This window comes from Coffea arabica, chromosome 3e (genome assembly GCF_036785885.1).
Source record: "Coffea arabica cultivar ET-39 chromosome 3e, Coffea Arabica ET-39 HiFi, whole genome shotgun sequence".
Classification (NCBI taxonomy): domain Eukaryota; kingdom Viridiplantae; phylum Streptophyta; class Magnoliopsida; order Gentianales; family Rubiaceae; genus Coffea; species Coffea arabica.
The window spans coordinates 14437190-14455616 of NC_092315.1; the positions used below are offsets into that span (position 1 = coordinate 14437190).

General features: G+C 35.0%; 3 protein-coding genes across 5 annotated transcripts; 1 reads left to right on the plus strand and 2 right to left on the minus strand.

The window, feature by feature from the left end:
• Nucleotides 1–1136: 1136 nt before the first annotated feature.
• LOC113737399 (uncharacterized) lies at nucleotides 1137–2084 on the minus strand. Its single transcript, XM_027264639.1, has one exon. The coding sequence runs from the start codon at nucleotides 2082–2084 to the stop codon at nucleotides 1137–1139; it is 948 nt and encodes a 315-aa protein (XP_027120440.1).
• A 753-nt stretch (nucleotides 2085–2837) lies between these two features.
• Nucleotides 2838–12588, minus strand: LOC113736556 (3beta-hydroxysteroid-dehydrogenase/decarboxylase-like). 3 transcript variants are annotated; one of them, XM_027263585.2, is made up of 13 exons: nucleotides 12451–12588; nucleotides 12061–12331; nucleotides 10280–10369; nucleotides 9996–10129; nucleotides 8602–8772; nucleotides 8194–8319; nucleotides 6896–6975; nucleotides 6373–6571; nucleotides 5881–5986; nucleotides 4736–4910; nucleotides 4223–4379; nucleotides 3512–3578; nucleotides 2838–3388 (listed from the first exon to the last, which is right to left on the minus strand). In XM_027263585.2, the coding sequence occupies exons 2-13, from the start codon at nucleotides 12323–12325 to the stop codon at nucleotides 3243–3245; spliced, it is 1716 nt and encodes a 571-aa protein (XP_027119386.1). In that variant the 5' UTR covers nucleotides 12326–12331; nucleotides 12451–12588; the 3' UTR covers nucleotides 2838–3242. The 3 variants fall into 3 exon arrangements, with proteins under 3 accessions (XP_027119386.1, XP_027119387.1, XP_071900793.1); XM_027263586.2 differs by having other exon boundaries at nucleotides 12061–12353; nucleotides 12451–12576; XM_072044692.1 differs by lacking the exons at nucleotides 2838–3388; nucleotides 3512–3578 and adding an exon at nucleotides 3994–4105.
• Nucleotides 12589–13544: 956 nt separating this feature from the next.
• LOC113737183 (uncharacterized) lies at nucleotides 13545–17601 on the plus strand. Its single transcript, XM_027264447.2, has 6 exons — nucleotides 13545–13765; nucleotides 13877–13948; nucleotides 14044–14144; nucleotides 14684–14782; nucleotides 17034–17173; nucleotides 17297–17601. Exons 1-6 carry the CDS (start codon nucleotides 13721–13723, stop codon nucleotides 17404–17406), a joined length of 567 nt encoding a protein of 188 aa, XP_027120248.1. The 5' UTR covers nucleotides 13545–13720; the 3' UTR covers nucleotides 17407–17601.
• Nucleotides 17602–18427: the final 826 nt, after the last annotated feature.

Sequence of the window (18427 nt, forward strand, 5' to 3'; positions counted from 1 at the left end):
AGACCTCATCAACAATGGTCTAGCAATTAATTGTAGCCTTTTAATAAATGATTCGGCTAGACCATTTTGTGTGTGAACATAGGCTACTGGATGTTCAACAGTTATTCCAATAGACATGCAATACTCATCAAAAGCATGTGAGAAATATTCACCAGCATTATCTAAACGCATTCTTTTAATAGGATAATCAGGAAACTGTGCTCGTAATTTAATTATCTGAGCAAGCAATCTCGCAAACGCTATGTTGCGAGTAGATAACAAACATACATGTAACCATCTAGTCGATGCATCAATGAGCACCATAAAATATCGAAATGGTCCACATGGTGGATCTACAGGCCCACATATATCACCATGAATTCGTTCTAGGAATGTTAGAGATTCAGTCCCAACTTTAGCTGGTGATGGTCTAATAATTAATTTTCCTTGAGAACAGGCAACACAGGAGAATTCATTTGATTTCAATGCCTTTTGATTTTTCAAGGAATGGCCATATGAATTTTCAATGATTCGTCTCATCATAATAGACCCAAGATGTCCGAGACGATCATGCCAAATCATAAAATCATTGGAATGAGCAGACTTCTGGTCTGCTAGGTGATGAATTTCAATAGCACTTATTTGTGCATGATATAAGCCAGAAGAAAGAGAAGGCAATTTTTCTAATACACATTTTCCTCCGGAAATGGTATTTGTAATTAATAAAAATTCACCATTTGTCTCATTCATTGTCTCGATGTGATATCCATTATCGCGGATATCTTTAAAACTCAACAAGTTTCTCCGAGACTTGGGAGAGAGTAGTGCATTATTTACGACAATTCTAGTTCCTTCAGGGAGAAATAGAGTGGCTCTTCCGGAGCCCTCAATTAATTTTGCACTACCACAGATGGTATTAATATTTCTCTCTCCCATTGTTAAACGAGAAAAATATTTTTTATTTTTCAATATGATGTGCGTAGAAGCACTATCAACGAGACAAATGTTATCATCACCATTATTTGATCCCAAATATTTGGCATCCATTTCTTCTTCAGGAAGGAAAAATTCAAACAAAAATAAACATTAATAAAGATGCGAAGATAAATTTTAAATGAAAAGAAAATTACATGAAATATATAAAGCATTAAAAATTTCTAAACAATCATGGGATATTTGTTGACATCTTCAGGATGTTCAAAGAAATCAGCTACATCGAGGTGTGTCATATCAGCATCATCAACATCATCATAATCATTCTTTTGATCAATAAAATTTGTCTCAACACCTTTGTCTTTCTTTTTCAATGATGCTTGATAGAGGTTAACAAGATGCTCAGCCGTACGACAGGTACGAGACCAGTGACCTTCCATACCACACCGATAGCATTTTTCTTCATAAACTTTCTTTTCTCCATTTTTCGGATCGTAGTTATTTTCCCCTTTTTGGGAAATATTTTGTTGCTTGCCACGGCTATAATCTTCACGAGGCACAAATCTACTACGATCACGTCCACGGCCACGGCCACGTCCACGGCTTCTTCCACGGCCACCTCTACGGCCACGTCCACGACCTCGACCAGAATTTCGAAATTGAGTCCCATTCGCTTCAGGGAATGGACTCGCACCAGTTGGTCGGGACTCATGATTTTTCAGCAGTAATTCATTATTTTGTTCAGCCAACAGAAGACATGCAATAAGTTCAGAATATTTTTTAAATCCTCTCTCTCTATATTGCTGCTGCAGGAGCATATTAGAGACATGAAAAGTAGAGAATGTTTTCTCTAACATATTTTCATCAGTGACTTTTTCGCCACACAATGATAATTGAGAAGTAATTCTGAACATGGCTGAATTATATTTGTTGACAGATTTGAAATCTTGTAGTCGTAAGTGGAGCCAATCATATCGGGCCTTTGGAAGAACGACCAACTTCAGGTGGTCGAATCTTTCTTTCAAATCTCGCCAAAGGACAAGAGGATCTTTGACAGTAAGATACTCTACTTTTAGTCCTTCATCTAAATGACGACGAAGGAAAATCATGGTCTTAGCACGGTCTTGGTTTGAGGCATCATTCTCATCAACAATAGTATTACCAAGACCCATTGCCTCAAGATGAATTTCAACATCCAATACCCACGATAAATAATTTTTTCCAGAAATATCAAGAGATACGAACTCTTGTTTTGTGAGATTAGCCATAAGACTATGCAATAGATACGTAGGAAAGAATATTACCTTGATAAGTAGCCAAAAGTTGTTCGGGCAAAATCTTGACACGTTTCGTGCTTCACTTTTGCTTCGTGCCTTTCCTTCACTCAAAGTAGAGACTCGTGCTAATAACGTGTTGTAAAACTAATAAAATAAACAATCAAAAGGAGGGATTGAAATAGTAGAGTGAGAAGATAGGAGAGAACTATAGTATTATTATATTCACTGATCAAAGTACTTCCAGGTTACAAGGTTACAAATGAAGTAAGATTCACCCCTATATATAGGTGATCCAAGATAGAAGGTACATGAACCCTATTAAGTACTAATACATGAATTTAGTACTTCAAGTACATCCATAAATGGATTCATCTAATGTACCAATGAATCTAGGGAGAATACATGTGACTATCATCTAGAGAATATCAACGGACATCCACAACTTATCATTATTTCATAACATGATGGATGAAATTGGCAATTTTCCTTTCTACATCCAAAAGGATGGAATCTCTCTGGCTAAAACTGATTAAAACCCAAGAAGAATTTAATGACTTAACAATCATAATACAATTAGGAGAAGAGAACAAAGTTTGTCCTGAAACAAAAAGTTACTCCTCAGTCTATGTGTAGAATTATATTAATATCTTTCTCTCAACAAATTAAAATGGTAATTGCTTCCCAAAAATTCACCAAAACAAATCAAGTTCTTTAAACATAAATACAAGCAAATTAATCTATCTAATGCAATTAGATTCCTGAGTATATTAAATACAACAGATAAGTAAATCGATTTAAGGGGCTTAACGGACAGAAGCAATGCCCGCAGGACAAAATTTAGCTCCAGCAGCAAGACACGTTTCCGCACTTAAACCATTAGTTAGGGAACAACTGCACGCATCAGATCCAGAAAATCCCAATTGTCGATACATTCAGCTCGTAACCAGTCCGTGAATGTAATGCAATAAAACCAGATGGAAAATGCAAGCTTTTAATACCCAAGAAGGCACCAAGCGAGGAAGAATGACAAATGCTCTCATGCAGATAGGATCATTATTGCTGTTTCTTCAAGTTCGAAAACTTTCCTGCGACATTCGACCTTAGTTTACATCCAGACAGAAGAATTTGATGGACAAAACCATCTATTTCTTCTTCCTTCTTCTCATAGACAAAGAAAGCAACAAAGGCAATGGGAAGCCCTACCATAGCAAGAAGAAGATAATCAGACCAACCAGATGTGGCAAACTCCAGCAAGGATACTCAGGCATCTAGAAGAGAACATGCCTTGTGTGCATAAAGGTACAAAGAAAGAGAGCCCAAACCTATTATAAACAAACTTCGTAGTGAGAGGGCTCCAAGGATGCTCAAAATCAAAAGAGACAAAACCACCTGTTTTATTAAATGACCATGAAGCAACCAAGATTAATTCATGAAAACTCCATCAGGATTATAATAATAATGAGAAATCTAAAATGATGATGATAATAATAATTATAAAAATGCAAGATGACAATTTTAGAATATCATTTACCTTTCTGCAATTTTTACCGAGATCAGAATCAGAAAAAATTTTATTTATGGAATTGCCATAACACATGATAAAGGAAGGCAGTTCCTTTAATATATTTCTAATCTAAAGAAAAAGATACTCTTTTAACTAGTAGAACAAGTTGAATTGGTGTAAATTGAACGGTAAGGAATGGAGATAGTTTCGAGTAGTGATGGTGTTTTGGAAAAACCAAAGAATGCCACAGAACTTTTACAGCTTATTTTTCTAGTTACTGATTGACCTATTGAAGAATGATACCACAAATCAACTGCCCCCCTTCCCTCCCAGGCACTAACTGCTGACCTTTACTTTGTATTAAACTCGATCAAAAAGGAGGCTCTGTGCAGAAGATCCGGTGTACATATACCTCCAAAACAATCCAATTGAACCAAACACCATAAGATTCAGCTAGCATAGACTCCAGATCACAGGATGAAATATCTTACTTTAGAACAAAACTGTACAATTTATGCAGGAGCAATACCTTTGAAAATAGTATCCAGTCATTTCCTCTGCATAGAGATTTTAAATCGATCACAGCAGAGTTCCACCCCGAGGCTATTGATTGAGCAACTTGATGCGAGGACTCTTGTGAAATGTGGAACTTTGATTCAGGAATTTTCTCAACTTGATAACCCAATCTGCACCATTATGCATTGCATATAAGCTTTCATGAAAGCTTTGACAATTTTAACATGTTCAATTTGTTTCAAATTAGTATGCAGAAATGTTAGCTACTTGCACACATGTTCTAATATTGAACAAAGATAGTCATCTGGATCAAAGTATAGAAATACTGAACAAGGAGGAATGCATATTACGGATGTCGCCTTAATTTCCTTGTAGTATAACAGCCTGTAACACATATCAGTAGATAGAATGCCCAGGTGCATGTGTGCCCCAAGAGACATGGTTATCATATAAAATTTGCATGTGTACAAGTACTTGCATGCATACACACGCACACACACATATGTCAGAGAGAGAGAGAGCATACAGTTTCCCGGGTAACCTTCCATTGATGAAGAGGAAAACCACTGCCACCAAGAGAAGTCTGGAAACTGCAGTTATAATGGTGTATCCAGATGCTATGAAATTGAAGTAAATAGCAGCCAGAACCAACAACATGAGGAGCGTTTGCCTTTTATCCCTCCATAGAAGTGTGTCTGCAACTGCAATATGTAGTTCCATGATATTAAATCCAAATATGATCTTTATGAATTTTCTCACTATCCTTTACTATAAGTGCGTGGAGTAATTGGACCATCATACATGTTTTTGTATTTCAAAGTCTGACATACCCATGCTTGACAGAGTAGCATCGTACAAACCATCAATTCTTCAAGTTTATATAATTTACTCCAGCTACATATAAATCATAATAACTTGAAAAGAATACAACATTTTACTATATTGGATGAAGCTTCAAGATCACCAATCACATTGTCAAATTCTCTAGGTATATCCAGAGAATTAAAAATTTGCTTACATAGATTTAGACTGCTCTCAGTAACAGAATCTTGGTTTAAGATAAAAGTTACCACAACATAATAAAAAATGTAAGTGGGGTGAAACAAAGACATGATCAATTATTAATGCAATAGCATCACATTCTCCCTGTATGTACAGTTCTCCTGGAACTTCAACGGTAACATTACAAGCACTTTCTGCAAGAAACCTTAATTACAACACTAACTGGATACACAAGTGAATAGGCCCATCAGATAAAAGCAGTGGTTTCTAATTTAAGCTTCTCATGTGCAAGTTACCAATATTTATTTGGACCCAACATGTGGTTTCTTTGTCCAATGGTTTAACTGGTTTGCATTAGCTGTCAAAATCATGAAGGGTTCAGAGATCGTTCTACATGCTTAAAATGTTTAACAATATAATACCGTTTCAGAGGTCCAATAACCAGGGGATCCTACTAAACCACATTTATCATTTGTAATTCAACATTCCTACTTCACCACTTTTCTGGAAAATCAAGAATTTTCAGTAATAACCCAAAAACGACAAAAGCTATGTGCCTCTGCATTTTTCTAACGTGTGTTATCATGACAAGTACATGGGAAATTAGTTACCAAAAAAAAAAAAACAGAAAAAACCTGCAGAAAAAGAAAGGGAATCAAGAATCTATACCCCTTCCGCTACCAAGAATTTTTGATGCTTTTGATGGACCATCCCTTTTAGGTCGAACTTCAGCTCTCAAGTGTGGGTATGATTCAATTGTTCGCTTAAGACCCTCCTGCAGAAAATCAAATTTAAATTGTCAAAAGAAAAATACAAAAACCAGGAGATGTATTCTAAAGATTTACTTAACATGTTGAAATTACATTTGCTGCATCAAACTGAAACAAATAAAAATCTCCTTCCAATCAGAGCCCCTCATTATAGGGTGTATGGCAAGAATATATAAACCATAACTCTCAGGAAACACCCAAAACAATAATTAAATAAAAAGGCAAAGCATAAATATAGTGCATTATACAAAACCAAGTATTTAATGAAGGGACTCTGCTACAAGTACAGATTGGATATGGTCAAAAGGCTCCAAAGTTTACTAGGGTAGAAGAAATGTTTGCATAATTGACTATGTAGAAAATTCACTGGTTTAATGGAAATCATGGTAACCTGGAGAGAGACAACTGGTGTGTAGCCAAGCAAATCATTTGCTTTTGAACAATTAAATGTCCTGCAGCAAGACAGAAGCCTGATTCTTGAAGGAGTGAACTGTGGAACCTTCATCCCATAGGGGGCCAGCATCTTATATACCCACTCCACCATATGTGCTATAGGCATCATCAGAAAGACGGGAAGTTTAATTCTTGGCCTGCATACTATATGAAATCAGAATAAAGATAGTATACTTTAAAATCTTATTAGCCATGGCAGCTTGGTGACAGTTAAACAAATAAGCAACCACCCTCCATCTTTTACCTCCTCTCTCATTGTCAACACATGTGACCAAAATCTGACGACTCTATCTCTTTTCCAGAAAAAGGACGATATTCAGTTAAAGCCCGATTGCTACAGAAACAAAACTGAAACTTTATATGGCTAGTACTTGTCTCTCACTTACGTACAACTTAACAATACAGGGTCACTAAAGCTCATTCTTCATCCGTTAATTGAAAGGACAAAATGTAGAAAGTACCTTTCATAGCCAAGACCTTCAAGAACAAGCGACATAAATTCCCAGAACTTGATGGGCTCCATGTTTGTAATGAAATATGCCTGCAAGAACATTTGGTGGCTACAACTCTATCAAGGTTTGCATCGTAGAACAAAAAAGATAGTAGTAGCCGTACATCTGAATGGCTTAGTAAGTAAACATGATTTTGAAGCATATCCTTCCAATTCCAAAAACATTAGCTAACCAAGCCAGCAAAGGAATTAAAAGCATTTGGAGGGCAAACCTCTACAACATTAAAGTTAATTTCCCATATTAAAGCAGAAGGATGAAAGCTAGGTTAAATTCTTTGTATAGCATATCTACAACCACCGTGCTTATTAGGTGCTGCAAAGCTAGAGGGCTGGAGATTCAGCATGTTAACTTTCAGGATCACTAAATTGTAATAAGAGATTTCCTACCAGTCAATTCTCAATTCATTTTATTGAATTTATACAATGTTTTAAGCATAATCAAAAGTTATAGATGCAAGAACTACAAATATCACGAGAAGAACTAAAGGACACAAAAATCTACACAAAAAGTGAACACATCAAGAAAGGCAAAAAGATACAATCTTGCTTTGTAGAAAAAGATTAAAGGTGAAATTCCTGAACCATTATACCTTTCAAATTCTTATAAATAGCATAGAAGAAGCAGATTTCATTCAATGAACAACAATTCTGAATTTTGATACTACTTTTGAGTCATAACTACAATGAATGTTCGAGGAACAATACATTGCAAAGTCCATCAGGATATAACTGAAATTTGTTGCTTTTACGTAAAAATCATATTCAGGGCATGACTTGTATCAAGTTCAAGGAGTGGCATTTTGCTTCATTCAATGTGCCAAAAGTGAGCTTTGTCAATTCCATTTAGCTAGGTGGGATAATTTGACTGAAAATTTAAAGCTAACGTGTAACTACATAAATGCCTGAAAAATCCAAATATGCAACCTCTGAACCTCATAATTGTTAGCTTGAGATTCTCCAGTGCATCACAGAATGAACCTGGGTGTACATGCATATCATATGGTATGTGTAAACATGTACAGCAATTGTCTCTAATTAAACAGGGCGTCACCATCACCCAGTTTGAATAACGATTGCAAAGCTCTTCAGCATGCAAATATGGTCAAAGCTAGACATAAGGAACTAAAGCCAGCTTTGTGGCAAAACGACAACTTGAAGCAGCATTTGTTTGGGAAAAAAAGAAGAAGAAGAAGAAGCAAATAAGTGGTTGAATTCCAGAATAGTGATTGAAACAACAAACTAGCCTACCTGCCCTGCAGCTTTCTCTGAAACTGCCCCTCCTGAAGCCAGTGCTCGTTCAGCACATATGTGAGCATGTGCAACATTTTCGACGTATGTGAAATCATACAGATTGTTGCCATCACCAATTATGAACTAACATTGCATATTAGAAGGTCAACAAAATACAAAGTTAATGACCATCCAACCTTAGCAAGAATAGAGAACAAAGCCACAAGACTCCAAGTCAGTTATAAAAAGTGTCAATGCACAATGACCCAAACAATGAAAGAAGTATCATAAGCTAGTATCATCAGAAAATCAGGATTGTTTGGTTTTAAAAGAAAAGCTTAGTTGATGTAATTATAAAAAGAACCATAAACTTAGTAGTGAAGCTAAGTACACGTAGAAGTTAAAATTCACAGAAGTCATACTAACCTTAGATTTCCCAGCCCTTGCGGCAGCAACTAAAGAAGGCACAAGTAACCTATCACCTGGACCAAAAATGCTGCTAGGTCTAATGCAACATGTTAGAAGGCCATTAGTGCCATTTGACTTGATAACTAGTGCTTCTCCTTCAGCTTTAGTGGCAGAATATGAATCATTGTGCTGAAAATGTAGAAAGTAAAGTAAACTCAGCTAACAATATACTCCAGCAAAAGCTTGTTCAAAGATTAATACGGAAAAAAAAAAAAAATGAATGAGGGAAGATAACAAAAAATAGCTTGGCCAAAATTAAAACAAATCAAAAAGAAGTTTCAGGGTTCATATCCTTAAACAAGTAAAACATAATTTGAAATACATGCAGCCTTGGATATCCATCAAATTCCTAATTTTAAGTTTTGTGACTGCATCTGAACACTGAATTGCGCAAGACTACTGCTAAATATGCTAGATAACCTATGAAAAACATGAACCGTCCAATATGGCAAAGTATATGATTGTTTAATTCAAAGTTTATGGATGAATGGCTTCTAAGGCATTTTGATATAGTTAAAACACACTGTTGTGACAACAGTTGGTAAATTTATTGACGCAAAGTTGCCACATATAATGAAAAATCCTGAATTGTTACCTTTTGTCAACAATGAAAATGGAAATGGATGATAGATAAAGAGTAGATGTCGAGAATTGATGCATGAACAAGCATAAAGTGTTGTCACATCAGGGAAAAGATTATAACATTAGAGTTTCTAACGTTTAGCTTCACGACACCAACAGTTAAGATTAGTACATCATCAATGTGACAAATTGCACGTCTACACAGTTAAGATTTAGGGAATCCCATTGTGTTTAAAGCATATTAAGCAAATTAATCATTATCCTACAGATGTCACGACAAGGGTTTCTAATATTCTTCACAACAATTTTTTAGCAGATACAGGATTTTCCAGATTATGGTCATGAAAAATCCTAAATTAAATCGTGTCTTCCAAAGTCAAAAAGAAAAGGCAAGGAAGAACCATAGCTACATAGAGACAGTAAGTAAATTACTACATCAACCACATAAAGATGCCAGCAAAGGACAAGGAAAAGTAAATAAAATACAATTCTCCTCTTTTTTAGGTTTATAACTGCAACTATGAAATGGAAATTAGTAAAACACCAAGAGAATAGTGCTAAGTATCATCTAGCATTCTTGATAGCAGGATTATGAACAATCCCAGATTCATTTGAGATGAAAAGCAAACAGAGATCTGCTAATCAACCACAATGGTATCAGGTAAAAAAGCTGGAAGACCCAATTGTGACTGAGAAAGCTTCTAGTGATACAAATCCAGTATAGTCCCAGCAAAAGACCAATTCCAAGTAGGTCTATAGATGCTACATACCTTGGCAGGATAAGGCAATGTTTCATCACCATTAAAAATTCCATGAACTCCATCGAAGACCACACTCGGTGAGCTTGTGCATATAAGCCTCTTTACTTTCAGCTCAACACAAGCATCAATAACATTCTTGGTACCTGCAAGTAATTGACTTGTCATGTTAACGAAGCAAAATTTGGTAGCCCAGTAGAAAATATTTCAACCGTTTACAACAACTAAAGGTGCAAAGAAAAGTAGACATGAAGAAGTTCTTTATTCTGGTCAACTTTCTTATCAAAGAAACTTACCTTGCACGTTGACAGAATAATGAAGCTGGTAGTTGTTGATAGAAGAATCTGGAGCAGCCATGTGAAAAACAACCTCAGCTCCCTGGAAAGCTACAACATGAGAACGATACATCAGAATACTTCTAGAATGTGCCACATAAACTTGCTTAAAGGACAAGACCATAATGTGAAGTATAGTTCGCATGGACACAAAGATATTACACTTTTTTGTCATGACATATTAAGGACCACTTATGATGATGTTTAAAGTAGAATTTAAAGTGGTTTTACTCGTGGCTTTACTGGAAAAATTCAATGAAAACTTTGCTTTTGAGAATGTCTTGAAAATTAATTCTGATATTCTTTTCATTTGTGTGACCTGGTATAACTCAAATACAGAAAAATATTTGATGGTTTTACATTTTTAAAATTAATTAGCAAGGCATAACATATTTAGACAATGCACCCTTAATAGTAATCACTGAAAAACAAAAATTCTCAAGGGATAAACAAGGAGTAAAATTCACTGGAAAATGAAAAATAGGTTATCAAGTACCATATAGAAACAACTCGTGCGCTTAAAGTTCAAGTTAAAAGATAATCACTCAAGGGCCTATTCTTCTAAACACCTGATCAGTTTTTTGGATTATAAAAGGCTACTTTCTTGTGTTCTTGATTGCTTTCAAGACCAACTTTTAGATTTTTTGGAAGCAATAAAAGCTGAAAGTCAGAAGCAAAATAACGGTTTGGCTGCTGATTCTGCTTTTGAAAATCAGAGGCAATTAAGGACAAAGGCCATAATCTTAATCATAACCTTAAAAAAAAGGGCATAATCATAATGTTAATTTTATATATTAAGAAAAAAGGCTGCAAATTTTTTTCCTTCAAATGTTTTTGTTGAAATGGGCACCAAAGTGATGGGTTATGCAGATAGGTAATTGTCATCAGGATACACTGAAGTAATAGATTTGTCTGGATATTTATTTCATTGAATTTCTGTTAACACAAATGTGACCGCAAGATTCTCTCAATTAGAGGATGCACAAACTTCATGAAGTAATGTGATAAGCTTCGCGAATTACAAACCACATTGAAAGCTGTTAGCTCAAGAAATTTCTTTAATCGTTTGACAAAATTTAGGAATACTCAACTCAATTAGCCGTATACCACACCTACAGGGATACTTCAGAGTAAAATTCACAAAAGAAACTAGTAACCTGATTTGCCAAAAAAGGGGTGTCTTGTACTGCAATATCTATGCTTTTTGCACCCAACCAAAAAGGAAAAAGGCAAACTCATCCCAGAACCTTTAATGAAAAACTTGCATTTATGTGCATTTTGTGTGCGCACAAGGTGAATGCCGCATGTAGCGCTGATCCGTGCTATTATCAACTTTACCAACTGACTGATACATAATCAAATTTACCAACTTTTTTCCTTTATGTTTCCATTAAGTCCTACGAAATCACACACATTAGTTATCACGCATTGCTTCAAATCCAAAGACACATTTCAGGTGAACATTTACACATATAAAACTAACAAAAAACAATAACAATGATGATGAAAAGAATACGCCAAATACTACATTTATTTACTCAGATACCAAGTCACCAACTTTTTAAGACATCTTCTCTGTCTCTTTCTTGATTGCAAGTTCCAACTTACTGCTGCAATCAGGAAAAACTAACTGAAAACTTTCGACGTTCCTAGGCGTCACCAAACACTCACTTTAACTAAAAATTCGCCCAAAATTACAAAAATAAAAGAAAAGAAAATCACAAGAAATGTTGATTTCGTACCTTTGAGCACTTGAGACTTATCACGGAGATCCGCGGAGACATAGCTAGCACGACCAGAACTCAACGCCTCGCCGAGAATGCCTTTCTCTTCTTGCGGTTCGAGCTTGATCGTAGGGCCTAAATCCGCAATCCGAACGCAAAACATATTGTATCGGATCAACATTTCCACCAAATGCCTCGCCGCAAACCCTCTCCCTCCGGTCACCACACACCACCTCTCTCCTTGCCCTTGCCCTAGGTCTTGGCCTTCTGCTTCCGCCTCCATTTTCGCCTGATATTAATTTTTTTACTTCCTTTCAATCACATTGCCATTGGATTCAGAAATTTACATGCATAATTATACAACAAAAAATGTGCAATGTAGAATGTCCGTGAGAGATGAGATAGTACCTGCTAGAGGATTCAGCAGCGAACAATGAATCTAGTGTGTGTTGTGTGTGTAATTATGGGGCAGAGAGAGAGAGAGATTTTGAAGCAGAGTGTGGTGTAGGGAAGATGATGAATGCTTTAGTAGACTTGTTTCAGTCTTGGGCGTTTGTCTGGGGTGTGATTGGGGCCCCGCAAGTTGACCCGATTAAACGAGAAGTTGACGGTGTGGATTACGACGCGTGGACTTGATTAGATGGGTTGTTCAAACTTGAAAGCTGAAAGTAAAAATAGAATAAGTAAATAGAAGGCTTTGTGCTGAAATTTTGGCTTTTAATTTTTGAGTCATTGAGTAATCGAACTTTACTTTGACCACAAAAAGAGTTTTAAACTTTATTTGGGTGTGGATTAATAGATCAAATCTCCTTATATATATTCAAAAAATGCAAGCTATTCTAGAAAATATTGTCAGCAGATGCGTAGGTATTCATTTGAGTCGTGATAGCTAAGTTCTCTCTAGGTTCTTCTGGATTTCTTCAAGTCATTCGAAGAAAAAAAACTTCTCGATCTTGACTAGTACAATAAATAAGTCAAAATTTATATTCAAGTTTGACTCATTAAAATAATTTCGAATTCAAACTAGACCTTAATCTAGACTCATATGACATAAATTCAAACGTGTGCTTGAAATTCTTATATAAATTTACAATTTAAAAAGTTTAACCAATTTAATTATTTTATTTAATGAGAAATTATTTTACCAAATATAAGAAGGTTTTTTTAAAAAAACAAAACAAAATCCTAATCAATCAAGACAAACTAAATCTACATAATTATTACGAAAATTAGGAGTACTAGTTTCAATAAATATACAAATGAGTCTAAACGAATTATTCATAAGTGGAGCCAATCTCAACTCGTTTGAAAAAGACCGAATTTGATGTTCAAATAGTTCAACGAGTAACTTAAACATGAACCTGATACAAACCGACCTGAATGACTCATGAGCAGCTAGTTTGTTTTACATTTCTAGCCACTAGAAGAAGTGTCACCCAAACATCAAATACATCCTGGGGTGAAATATAAAAACACTTACATGTAAAAGGGCTTGATCAATAAATTTACATAGTTTGAAAGAAGTACATCAAAATCAACTCGACCCTCTTTTCGAATTCTCCTAAAAATAAATCAGAACATTTTCCCTCCATTCTCATCCCCCATTCCTCCCTCCCAAAATTTCTGCAAAATCAATCTTGTCCTTCCCTCGGAAGAAGAAGAATTTCAACTTCTTAATATGGCGAATTATTATGATATTGATGATGTTTTAGCTGAAGAGGAGGTAAACAGAAGAATTTCAATTTCTTACAGCTTTGCAAATTCATTACTATAATTTTTTGGTTTTTTTAACAATTGTTGATGATTTCTTTCTTCTCAATGGGAAAAAAAAAAGATTTTACCAGCTGTATTCCAGCAGGCAGCGGACTGTTTCGGGCTACTTGATTCTAGTGATGATACAAATGAGGTGATCTGTCAGTGATTTTTGGGCAGAGGGGTGACTCTATGCGTGCTTTTTCTGTGCATTTGTGTGGTGTTAGTGATTGTTTCTCGTAAGTTCAGGTTGAAGCCGGTGCGAAAGTAGAATTACCATTTTGGCTAGCTCGTGATTTACATGTGAGAGGAGTGGTAGCCGTCGACGTTCCGCCGTATTTCAGAAAAGTGTAAAACTCATCCCACTATTTGATAATATTTTCTTCTCACAAGTTTTGTCCCATACATGAGTTCTTATGATTTTCTTTTAAGGATGGTGCTATAATATGTTTGTATTTTAATATAGTTTTCACTAATATGCAATCAAGATCTATCATTTAAGCGTTAGAATGTAATATGTGTGTCTGTGTGCTGTAAATCTTCATGAAGACAATGCAACAAATCAAAATAATTCCTATTGTACTTAGCTACAGACTTAGCTGGTGATTAGGACGTGATATGGTAATAAGATGGGTGGTGGTTTTATTCATTCTTTGTGGATTCCTGGGCTTTTCCAATTTAGTCTCTCAAGCAGTTTGTTCATCAAAAATATCAAATTAATTTACATCAGAATGAGTGGTGTACGTCACGTAATTGTATGATGCTTTTGGGATGACTTTGAAGTTCTCCGAACATCATGTCAATTCTTGAATGTCTGTAGTTTTATTCATGAAAGTTTTGATAACATTTATTTTGGTCAATTTAATTATTTTTTTGAGGCTTCCACCAGTTCTAGAACACGCAAGGAAATTGAGGCTGATGCTGCACATGTGGATCTAAGAGGTCGATGCCAGTATTTCTATGAACTAGGACTCAAAATAGCACCACTGTAAGTTTTTATTAAGATTTTGGTCTATATCTGCTTCATCTATGCCTAATGTTTGACTTTGTCTTAAATTTCATGTATATGAGCTTTTCCCAGTCTTTAATCCTCATACAACCAACATCCATCGAAAACTTCTAATAATTATGTTATGGAAATATCCTGTCATGTCAGAGGATCTTATTCAACTTGAATGAAAGAATGGAATCTCAAAATCATGCCATCTTTTTTTTGTTATGGTTAAGCATACGACCAAAACTTATTCCTTCAACATCTTAAGTTAAAGCATGCTAAGATTAGTTTGGTCCAGAATTTGTCACAGCACAATGTAATTCATATCATGCCATCAGCATCTACAATAATTTTTTATTTGCTAACTTTTAAAGAAATGAATTTTGATCTCTTGAATTTTTTAGAAATAGAACTTAGCCTGAAAAGGTGTTGTCGAGAGATTATCAGCAGAAAGCATCACGAAGATGTTTAAAGGTTAAAATATTTCTGGTTGAGTAAGAGAAAAGAATATCAAAGCTAAAAGTATGTTGAAATTGAAGTCTGCAGGAACTATATGGTTTTTCGAAGGCTTGTTGGCAATGACATTAACTTCTTTTGGTCTGAAAATCTGGAACCTAAACAGGATTGGAAATAGAGAACGTGTTTGGTGCTTTGCCCTTTTCTTTTATGCTTGCACTCTTTTTACAACCCTAGGGGAGCAGTGAGGAGAGCAGTCTGGTAAACCAATTTGCTGAAGTAAACTTCTTAGTATTTGCTGCAAAGTTCATTGGATTGGTCTAAAAAAAAAGACATGGATTTCCTTTTCCTTAACGAATCCTTAGTAAATTGTGCTGAGAACAGAAAGGAAAAACAAAATGGACGAGACAGTCAAGATAACAAAAGAAATTTTAAGTTGGAGAACCATGATTGAGCGGTTATACTTGTCTGTGTATTCCACCTTCTATTCTTCCCTTTTCTTACCGCTTATATTCTCTAAATCCTTGCTATTTGCTCGTATATGATTGGAAGGTTTTTCCAGAAAATATGCCTGTAGTTTCAAGCAATAGGTAAATCCTATCAGCAAGAAGTTTGTTGGTTTTTATTTCAGATACAATAATCATCAGTTCGTTCTCTTTTGTAATTTTTTTGAACCAACAGGAGTAAAAAGAAAGAATTAGCACGCTGTTGTGACTAACCTTCGATCTTATATAGAAAGACAAGCATAATTAATGAACAAAATTTTTAAAACTTATTCTGCAACTAGAAAGAATATTTGCTGAGCTCAGAAGTTGAAAGAACATCGACTAACTTACAATACTAATTCAAAGTATGTCAAGTAAAAAATCTTATCTTTATAACAAACAGCAATGTGTCTTAGCTGAGAAGTAAACAGTGTTGCAAGTTTGCATTCAACCATAGCTAAGTATAATTGAATGTACGAAAGTGCAGTTATATACATGATGCTAGCGGCAACTTTTGGGGTTTGTTTGTCTACTGGTTATCTCCGCTGGAAGTAAGTTTTCTATCCATAGAAAGCAGCGTCCAAGAAAATTATTAGTTTCCCCATCTGTTGGTTAATAGATGGGCTGAAATATTTTGCTTATCCTAGGAAGCATAACAATCACCAATGATCAATGGCTCCCTTTTACCACTTCCTCTTTGCTCGTCCCCACCTCAAGCCACGATACAGCTATGGTATCACAACCATTGATCCACAACCCCTATTCCACCTGATATGGGAATGAAAAGAGGAATGAACCTTTTCTTCTTTACTGACCACTAATCTCTCAAGTAGCCCCTTTAATTAAACTTTTAATCTAGTATGAACTTCATTCATCTCCATCTGCCTAGTTTTTATTTTAGGATTATATACATATGGCTATGTATGTTGAGTGGGTGTGAATTGGTATGTGAAAGGAAAGAGAGAATGAGATAAGGAAGAACCAGCAATGAGTGGGTGATGAATGCCGACTCCATTTTATGATGAATTGTCCAGATCCGATTTTGGTTCTTATCTTGAGGTTGATTCAACACATTCAAAAAGAAAAGGGAAAAATACTCCAATAAATTGGCTCCCTAAGTTATTTTACACCTGATGATGTTATTTAGTTTCTATTGCAAATCTTTCATAAACTAACATGTAACTCATGAGATTGATGAACATTTTCATCAAACTAACCTTTAATGTTACCATTCATCAAACTCACCTGAGGATGACATTTGTGGCTTACCACATGTTATTCTTATGCGAATTCTTGATAAATAGGGTTGGTGACAAAACCATTGGACCTTTCCTCCTAGTTGCATTTCAGACCAGATACAAGGAGGTTCTTGTAAAGGCACATACTGCTGCATCTGCAGTGGCTCCCAAGCACTTAACACTGCTAACAAATGAAGAGGCCAAATGTAAGACAAATATAATAATCATTTGGTTGTTTCGTTTTCATCTCTGTGTTCCTTTTCTGTTGCCCTGTTTTCATTTTAGAAATCAGAGTTTTGAATGTTGATCATGTGGCTATTAATTTGAAGTATATGAGGCTGGTCAATTGTCCACTGCGGCATTCAAGAAGTGGCGGATGGGTGGACCAAGATTGCAAAGAGCTCCTGTTCTTGGTCGGAAGAGGAAACCAATAGAATAGGTGACCTTTGTTATCTTTTTTAATGGATGTCACAGTGTGTGAGCTCTCCATTTCATGTTCTTTGGTAGGGCAGATGTCATGGAGAATATGTAGTTTATGCTGTTTTATCCTATGCAAGAAATTCTTGAAGGAACCAAAACAGCTGAATACAATTTTCAATCATGTTCTTGGTTATATTAGTGGTTATTTGTGAAATACCTAGTTAATGAGCAAGTAGTTTAACTAGCACTTGTCTTGCTTCCAGTCCATCGCCAATGTTTTGATTCACAAATACCACCCACAACATCCTTCCTCTTTTTTTTTTTTTGTTAAAAGTTTTCTTTTTCTTTTTGAAATTGGGAGTCTGCCTTGTGAGTTACATACCCATAACATCCTCCATCATTTACTTATGTCACTGGCAAAATTTATTTGAGAGGCAGTAAATATTTGTATTATATCTATATAATATCCGTTCTTATAGTCAAAAATTTTTTTTGTATGTTGTGTATTTAAAAAATACTCATACTTTTTAATTAACTATATAAAACATGTAATCAAATTTTAAAAGAATAATCCAAATTTTGGAAAAATTTAAAAACTTGAGTAAGGATAATGACATACCTATTGAGGTACATATAAAATAGCAAAGACATGTATCATAGCTTTTGTAGATATAAAAAATCATGAGATAATAAAATTGTAATAATTTTAATGTCTTGTACATGACACAAGAATAAGCATTTAAAAAAAGCAAAATTTGGTTATAAAAAAAAGAATAAAAGAATTAGGAGTTATAATTGGCATAAAAATAGTAGTCTCTGACTAAAAATCACCCTCCCTTCCTTCCATAAAATTTGTCATGTTTGTCATTTTTTCTTATTTCAAATTAATTGTTATTTTAGAAAAGTCAACTCACATTTTTCAATGAAATTTTATCTTTTTTCTCAACTCATTTGTTTCAATGAAATTTTTGTGTTTGATTTACACCTTATTTATTCCAAAAAATTATCTCAAATAATCTTATATCCAAACACATATCTTT

What these genes read in the sequence shown, in the direction of transcription:
- LOC113737399 (XM_027264639.1), bottom strand. Translation starts at nt 2,084, where the DNA reads ATGGGTCTTGGTAATACTATTGTTGATGAGAATGATGCCTCAAACCAA.
- LOC113737183 (XM_027264447.2), top strand. Translation starts at nt 13,721, where the DNA reads ATGGCGAATTATTATGATATTGATGATGTTTTAGCTGAAGAGGAG. An exon ending in CTAGTGATGATACAAATGAG is followed by an intron (nt 13,949 to 14,043) that starts GTGATCTGTCAG and finishes TCGTAAGTTCAG; the next exon opens with GTTGAAGCCGGTGCGAAAGT. An exon ending in GGACTCAAAATAGCACCACT is followed by an intron (nt 14,783 to 17,033) that starts GTAAGTTTTTAT and finishes CTTGATAAATAG; the next exon opens with GGTTGGTGACAAAACCATTG.
- LOC113736556 (XM_027263585.2), bottom strand. Translation starts at nt 12,325, where the DNA reads ATGGAGGCGGAAGCAGAAGGCCAAGACCTAGGGCAAGGGCAAGGAGAG. An exon ending in TAAGTCTCAAGTGCTCAAAG is followed by an intron (nt 10,370 to 12,060) that starts GTACGAAATCAA and finishes CTCATGTTGTAG; the next exon opens with CTTTCCAGGGAGCTGAGGTT. An exon ending in ACGAAGTTTGTTTATAATAG is followed by an intron (nt 3,389 to 3,511) that starts GTTTGGGCTCTC and finishes TTGCTATGGTAG; the next exon opens with GGCTTCCCATTGCCTTTGTT.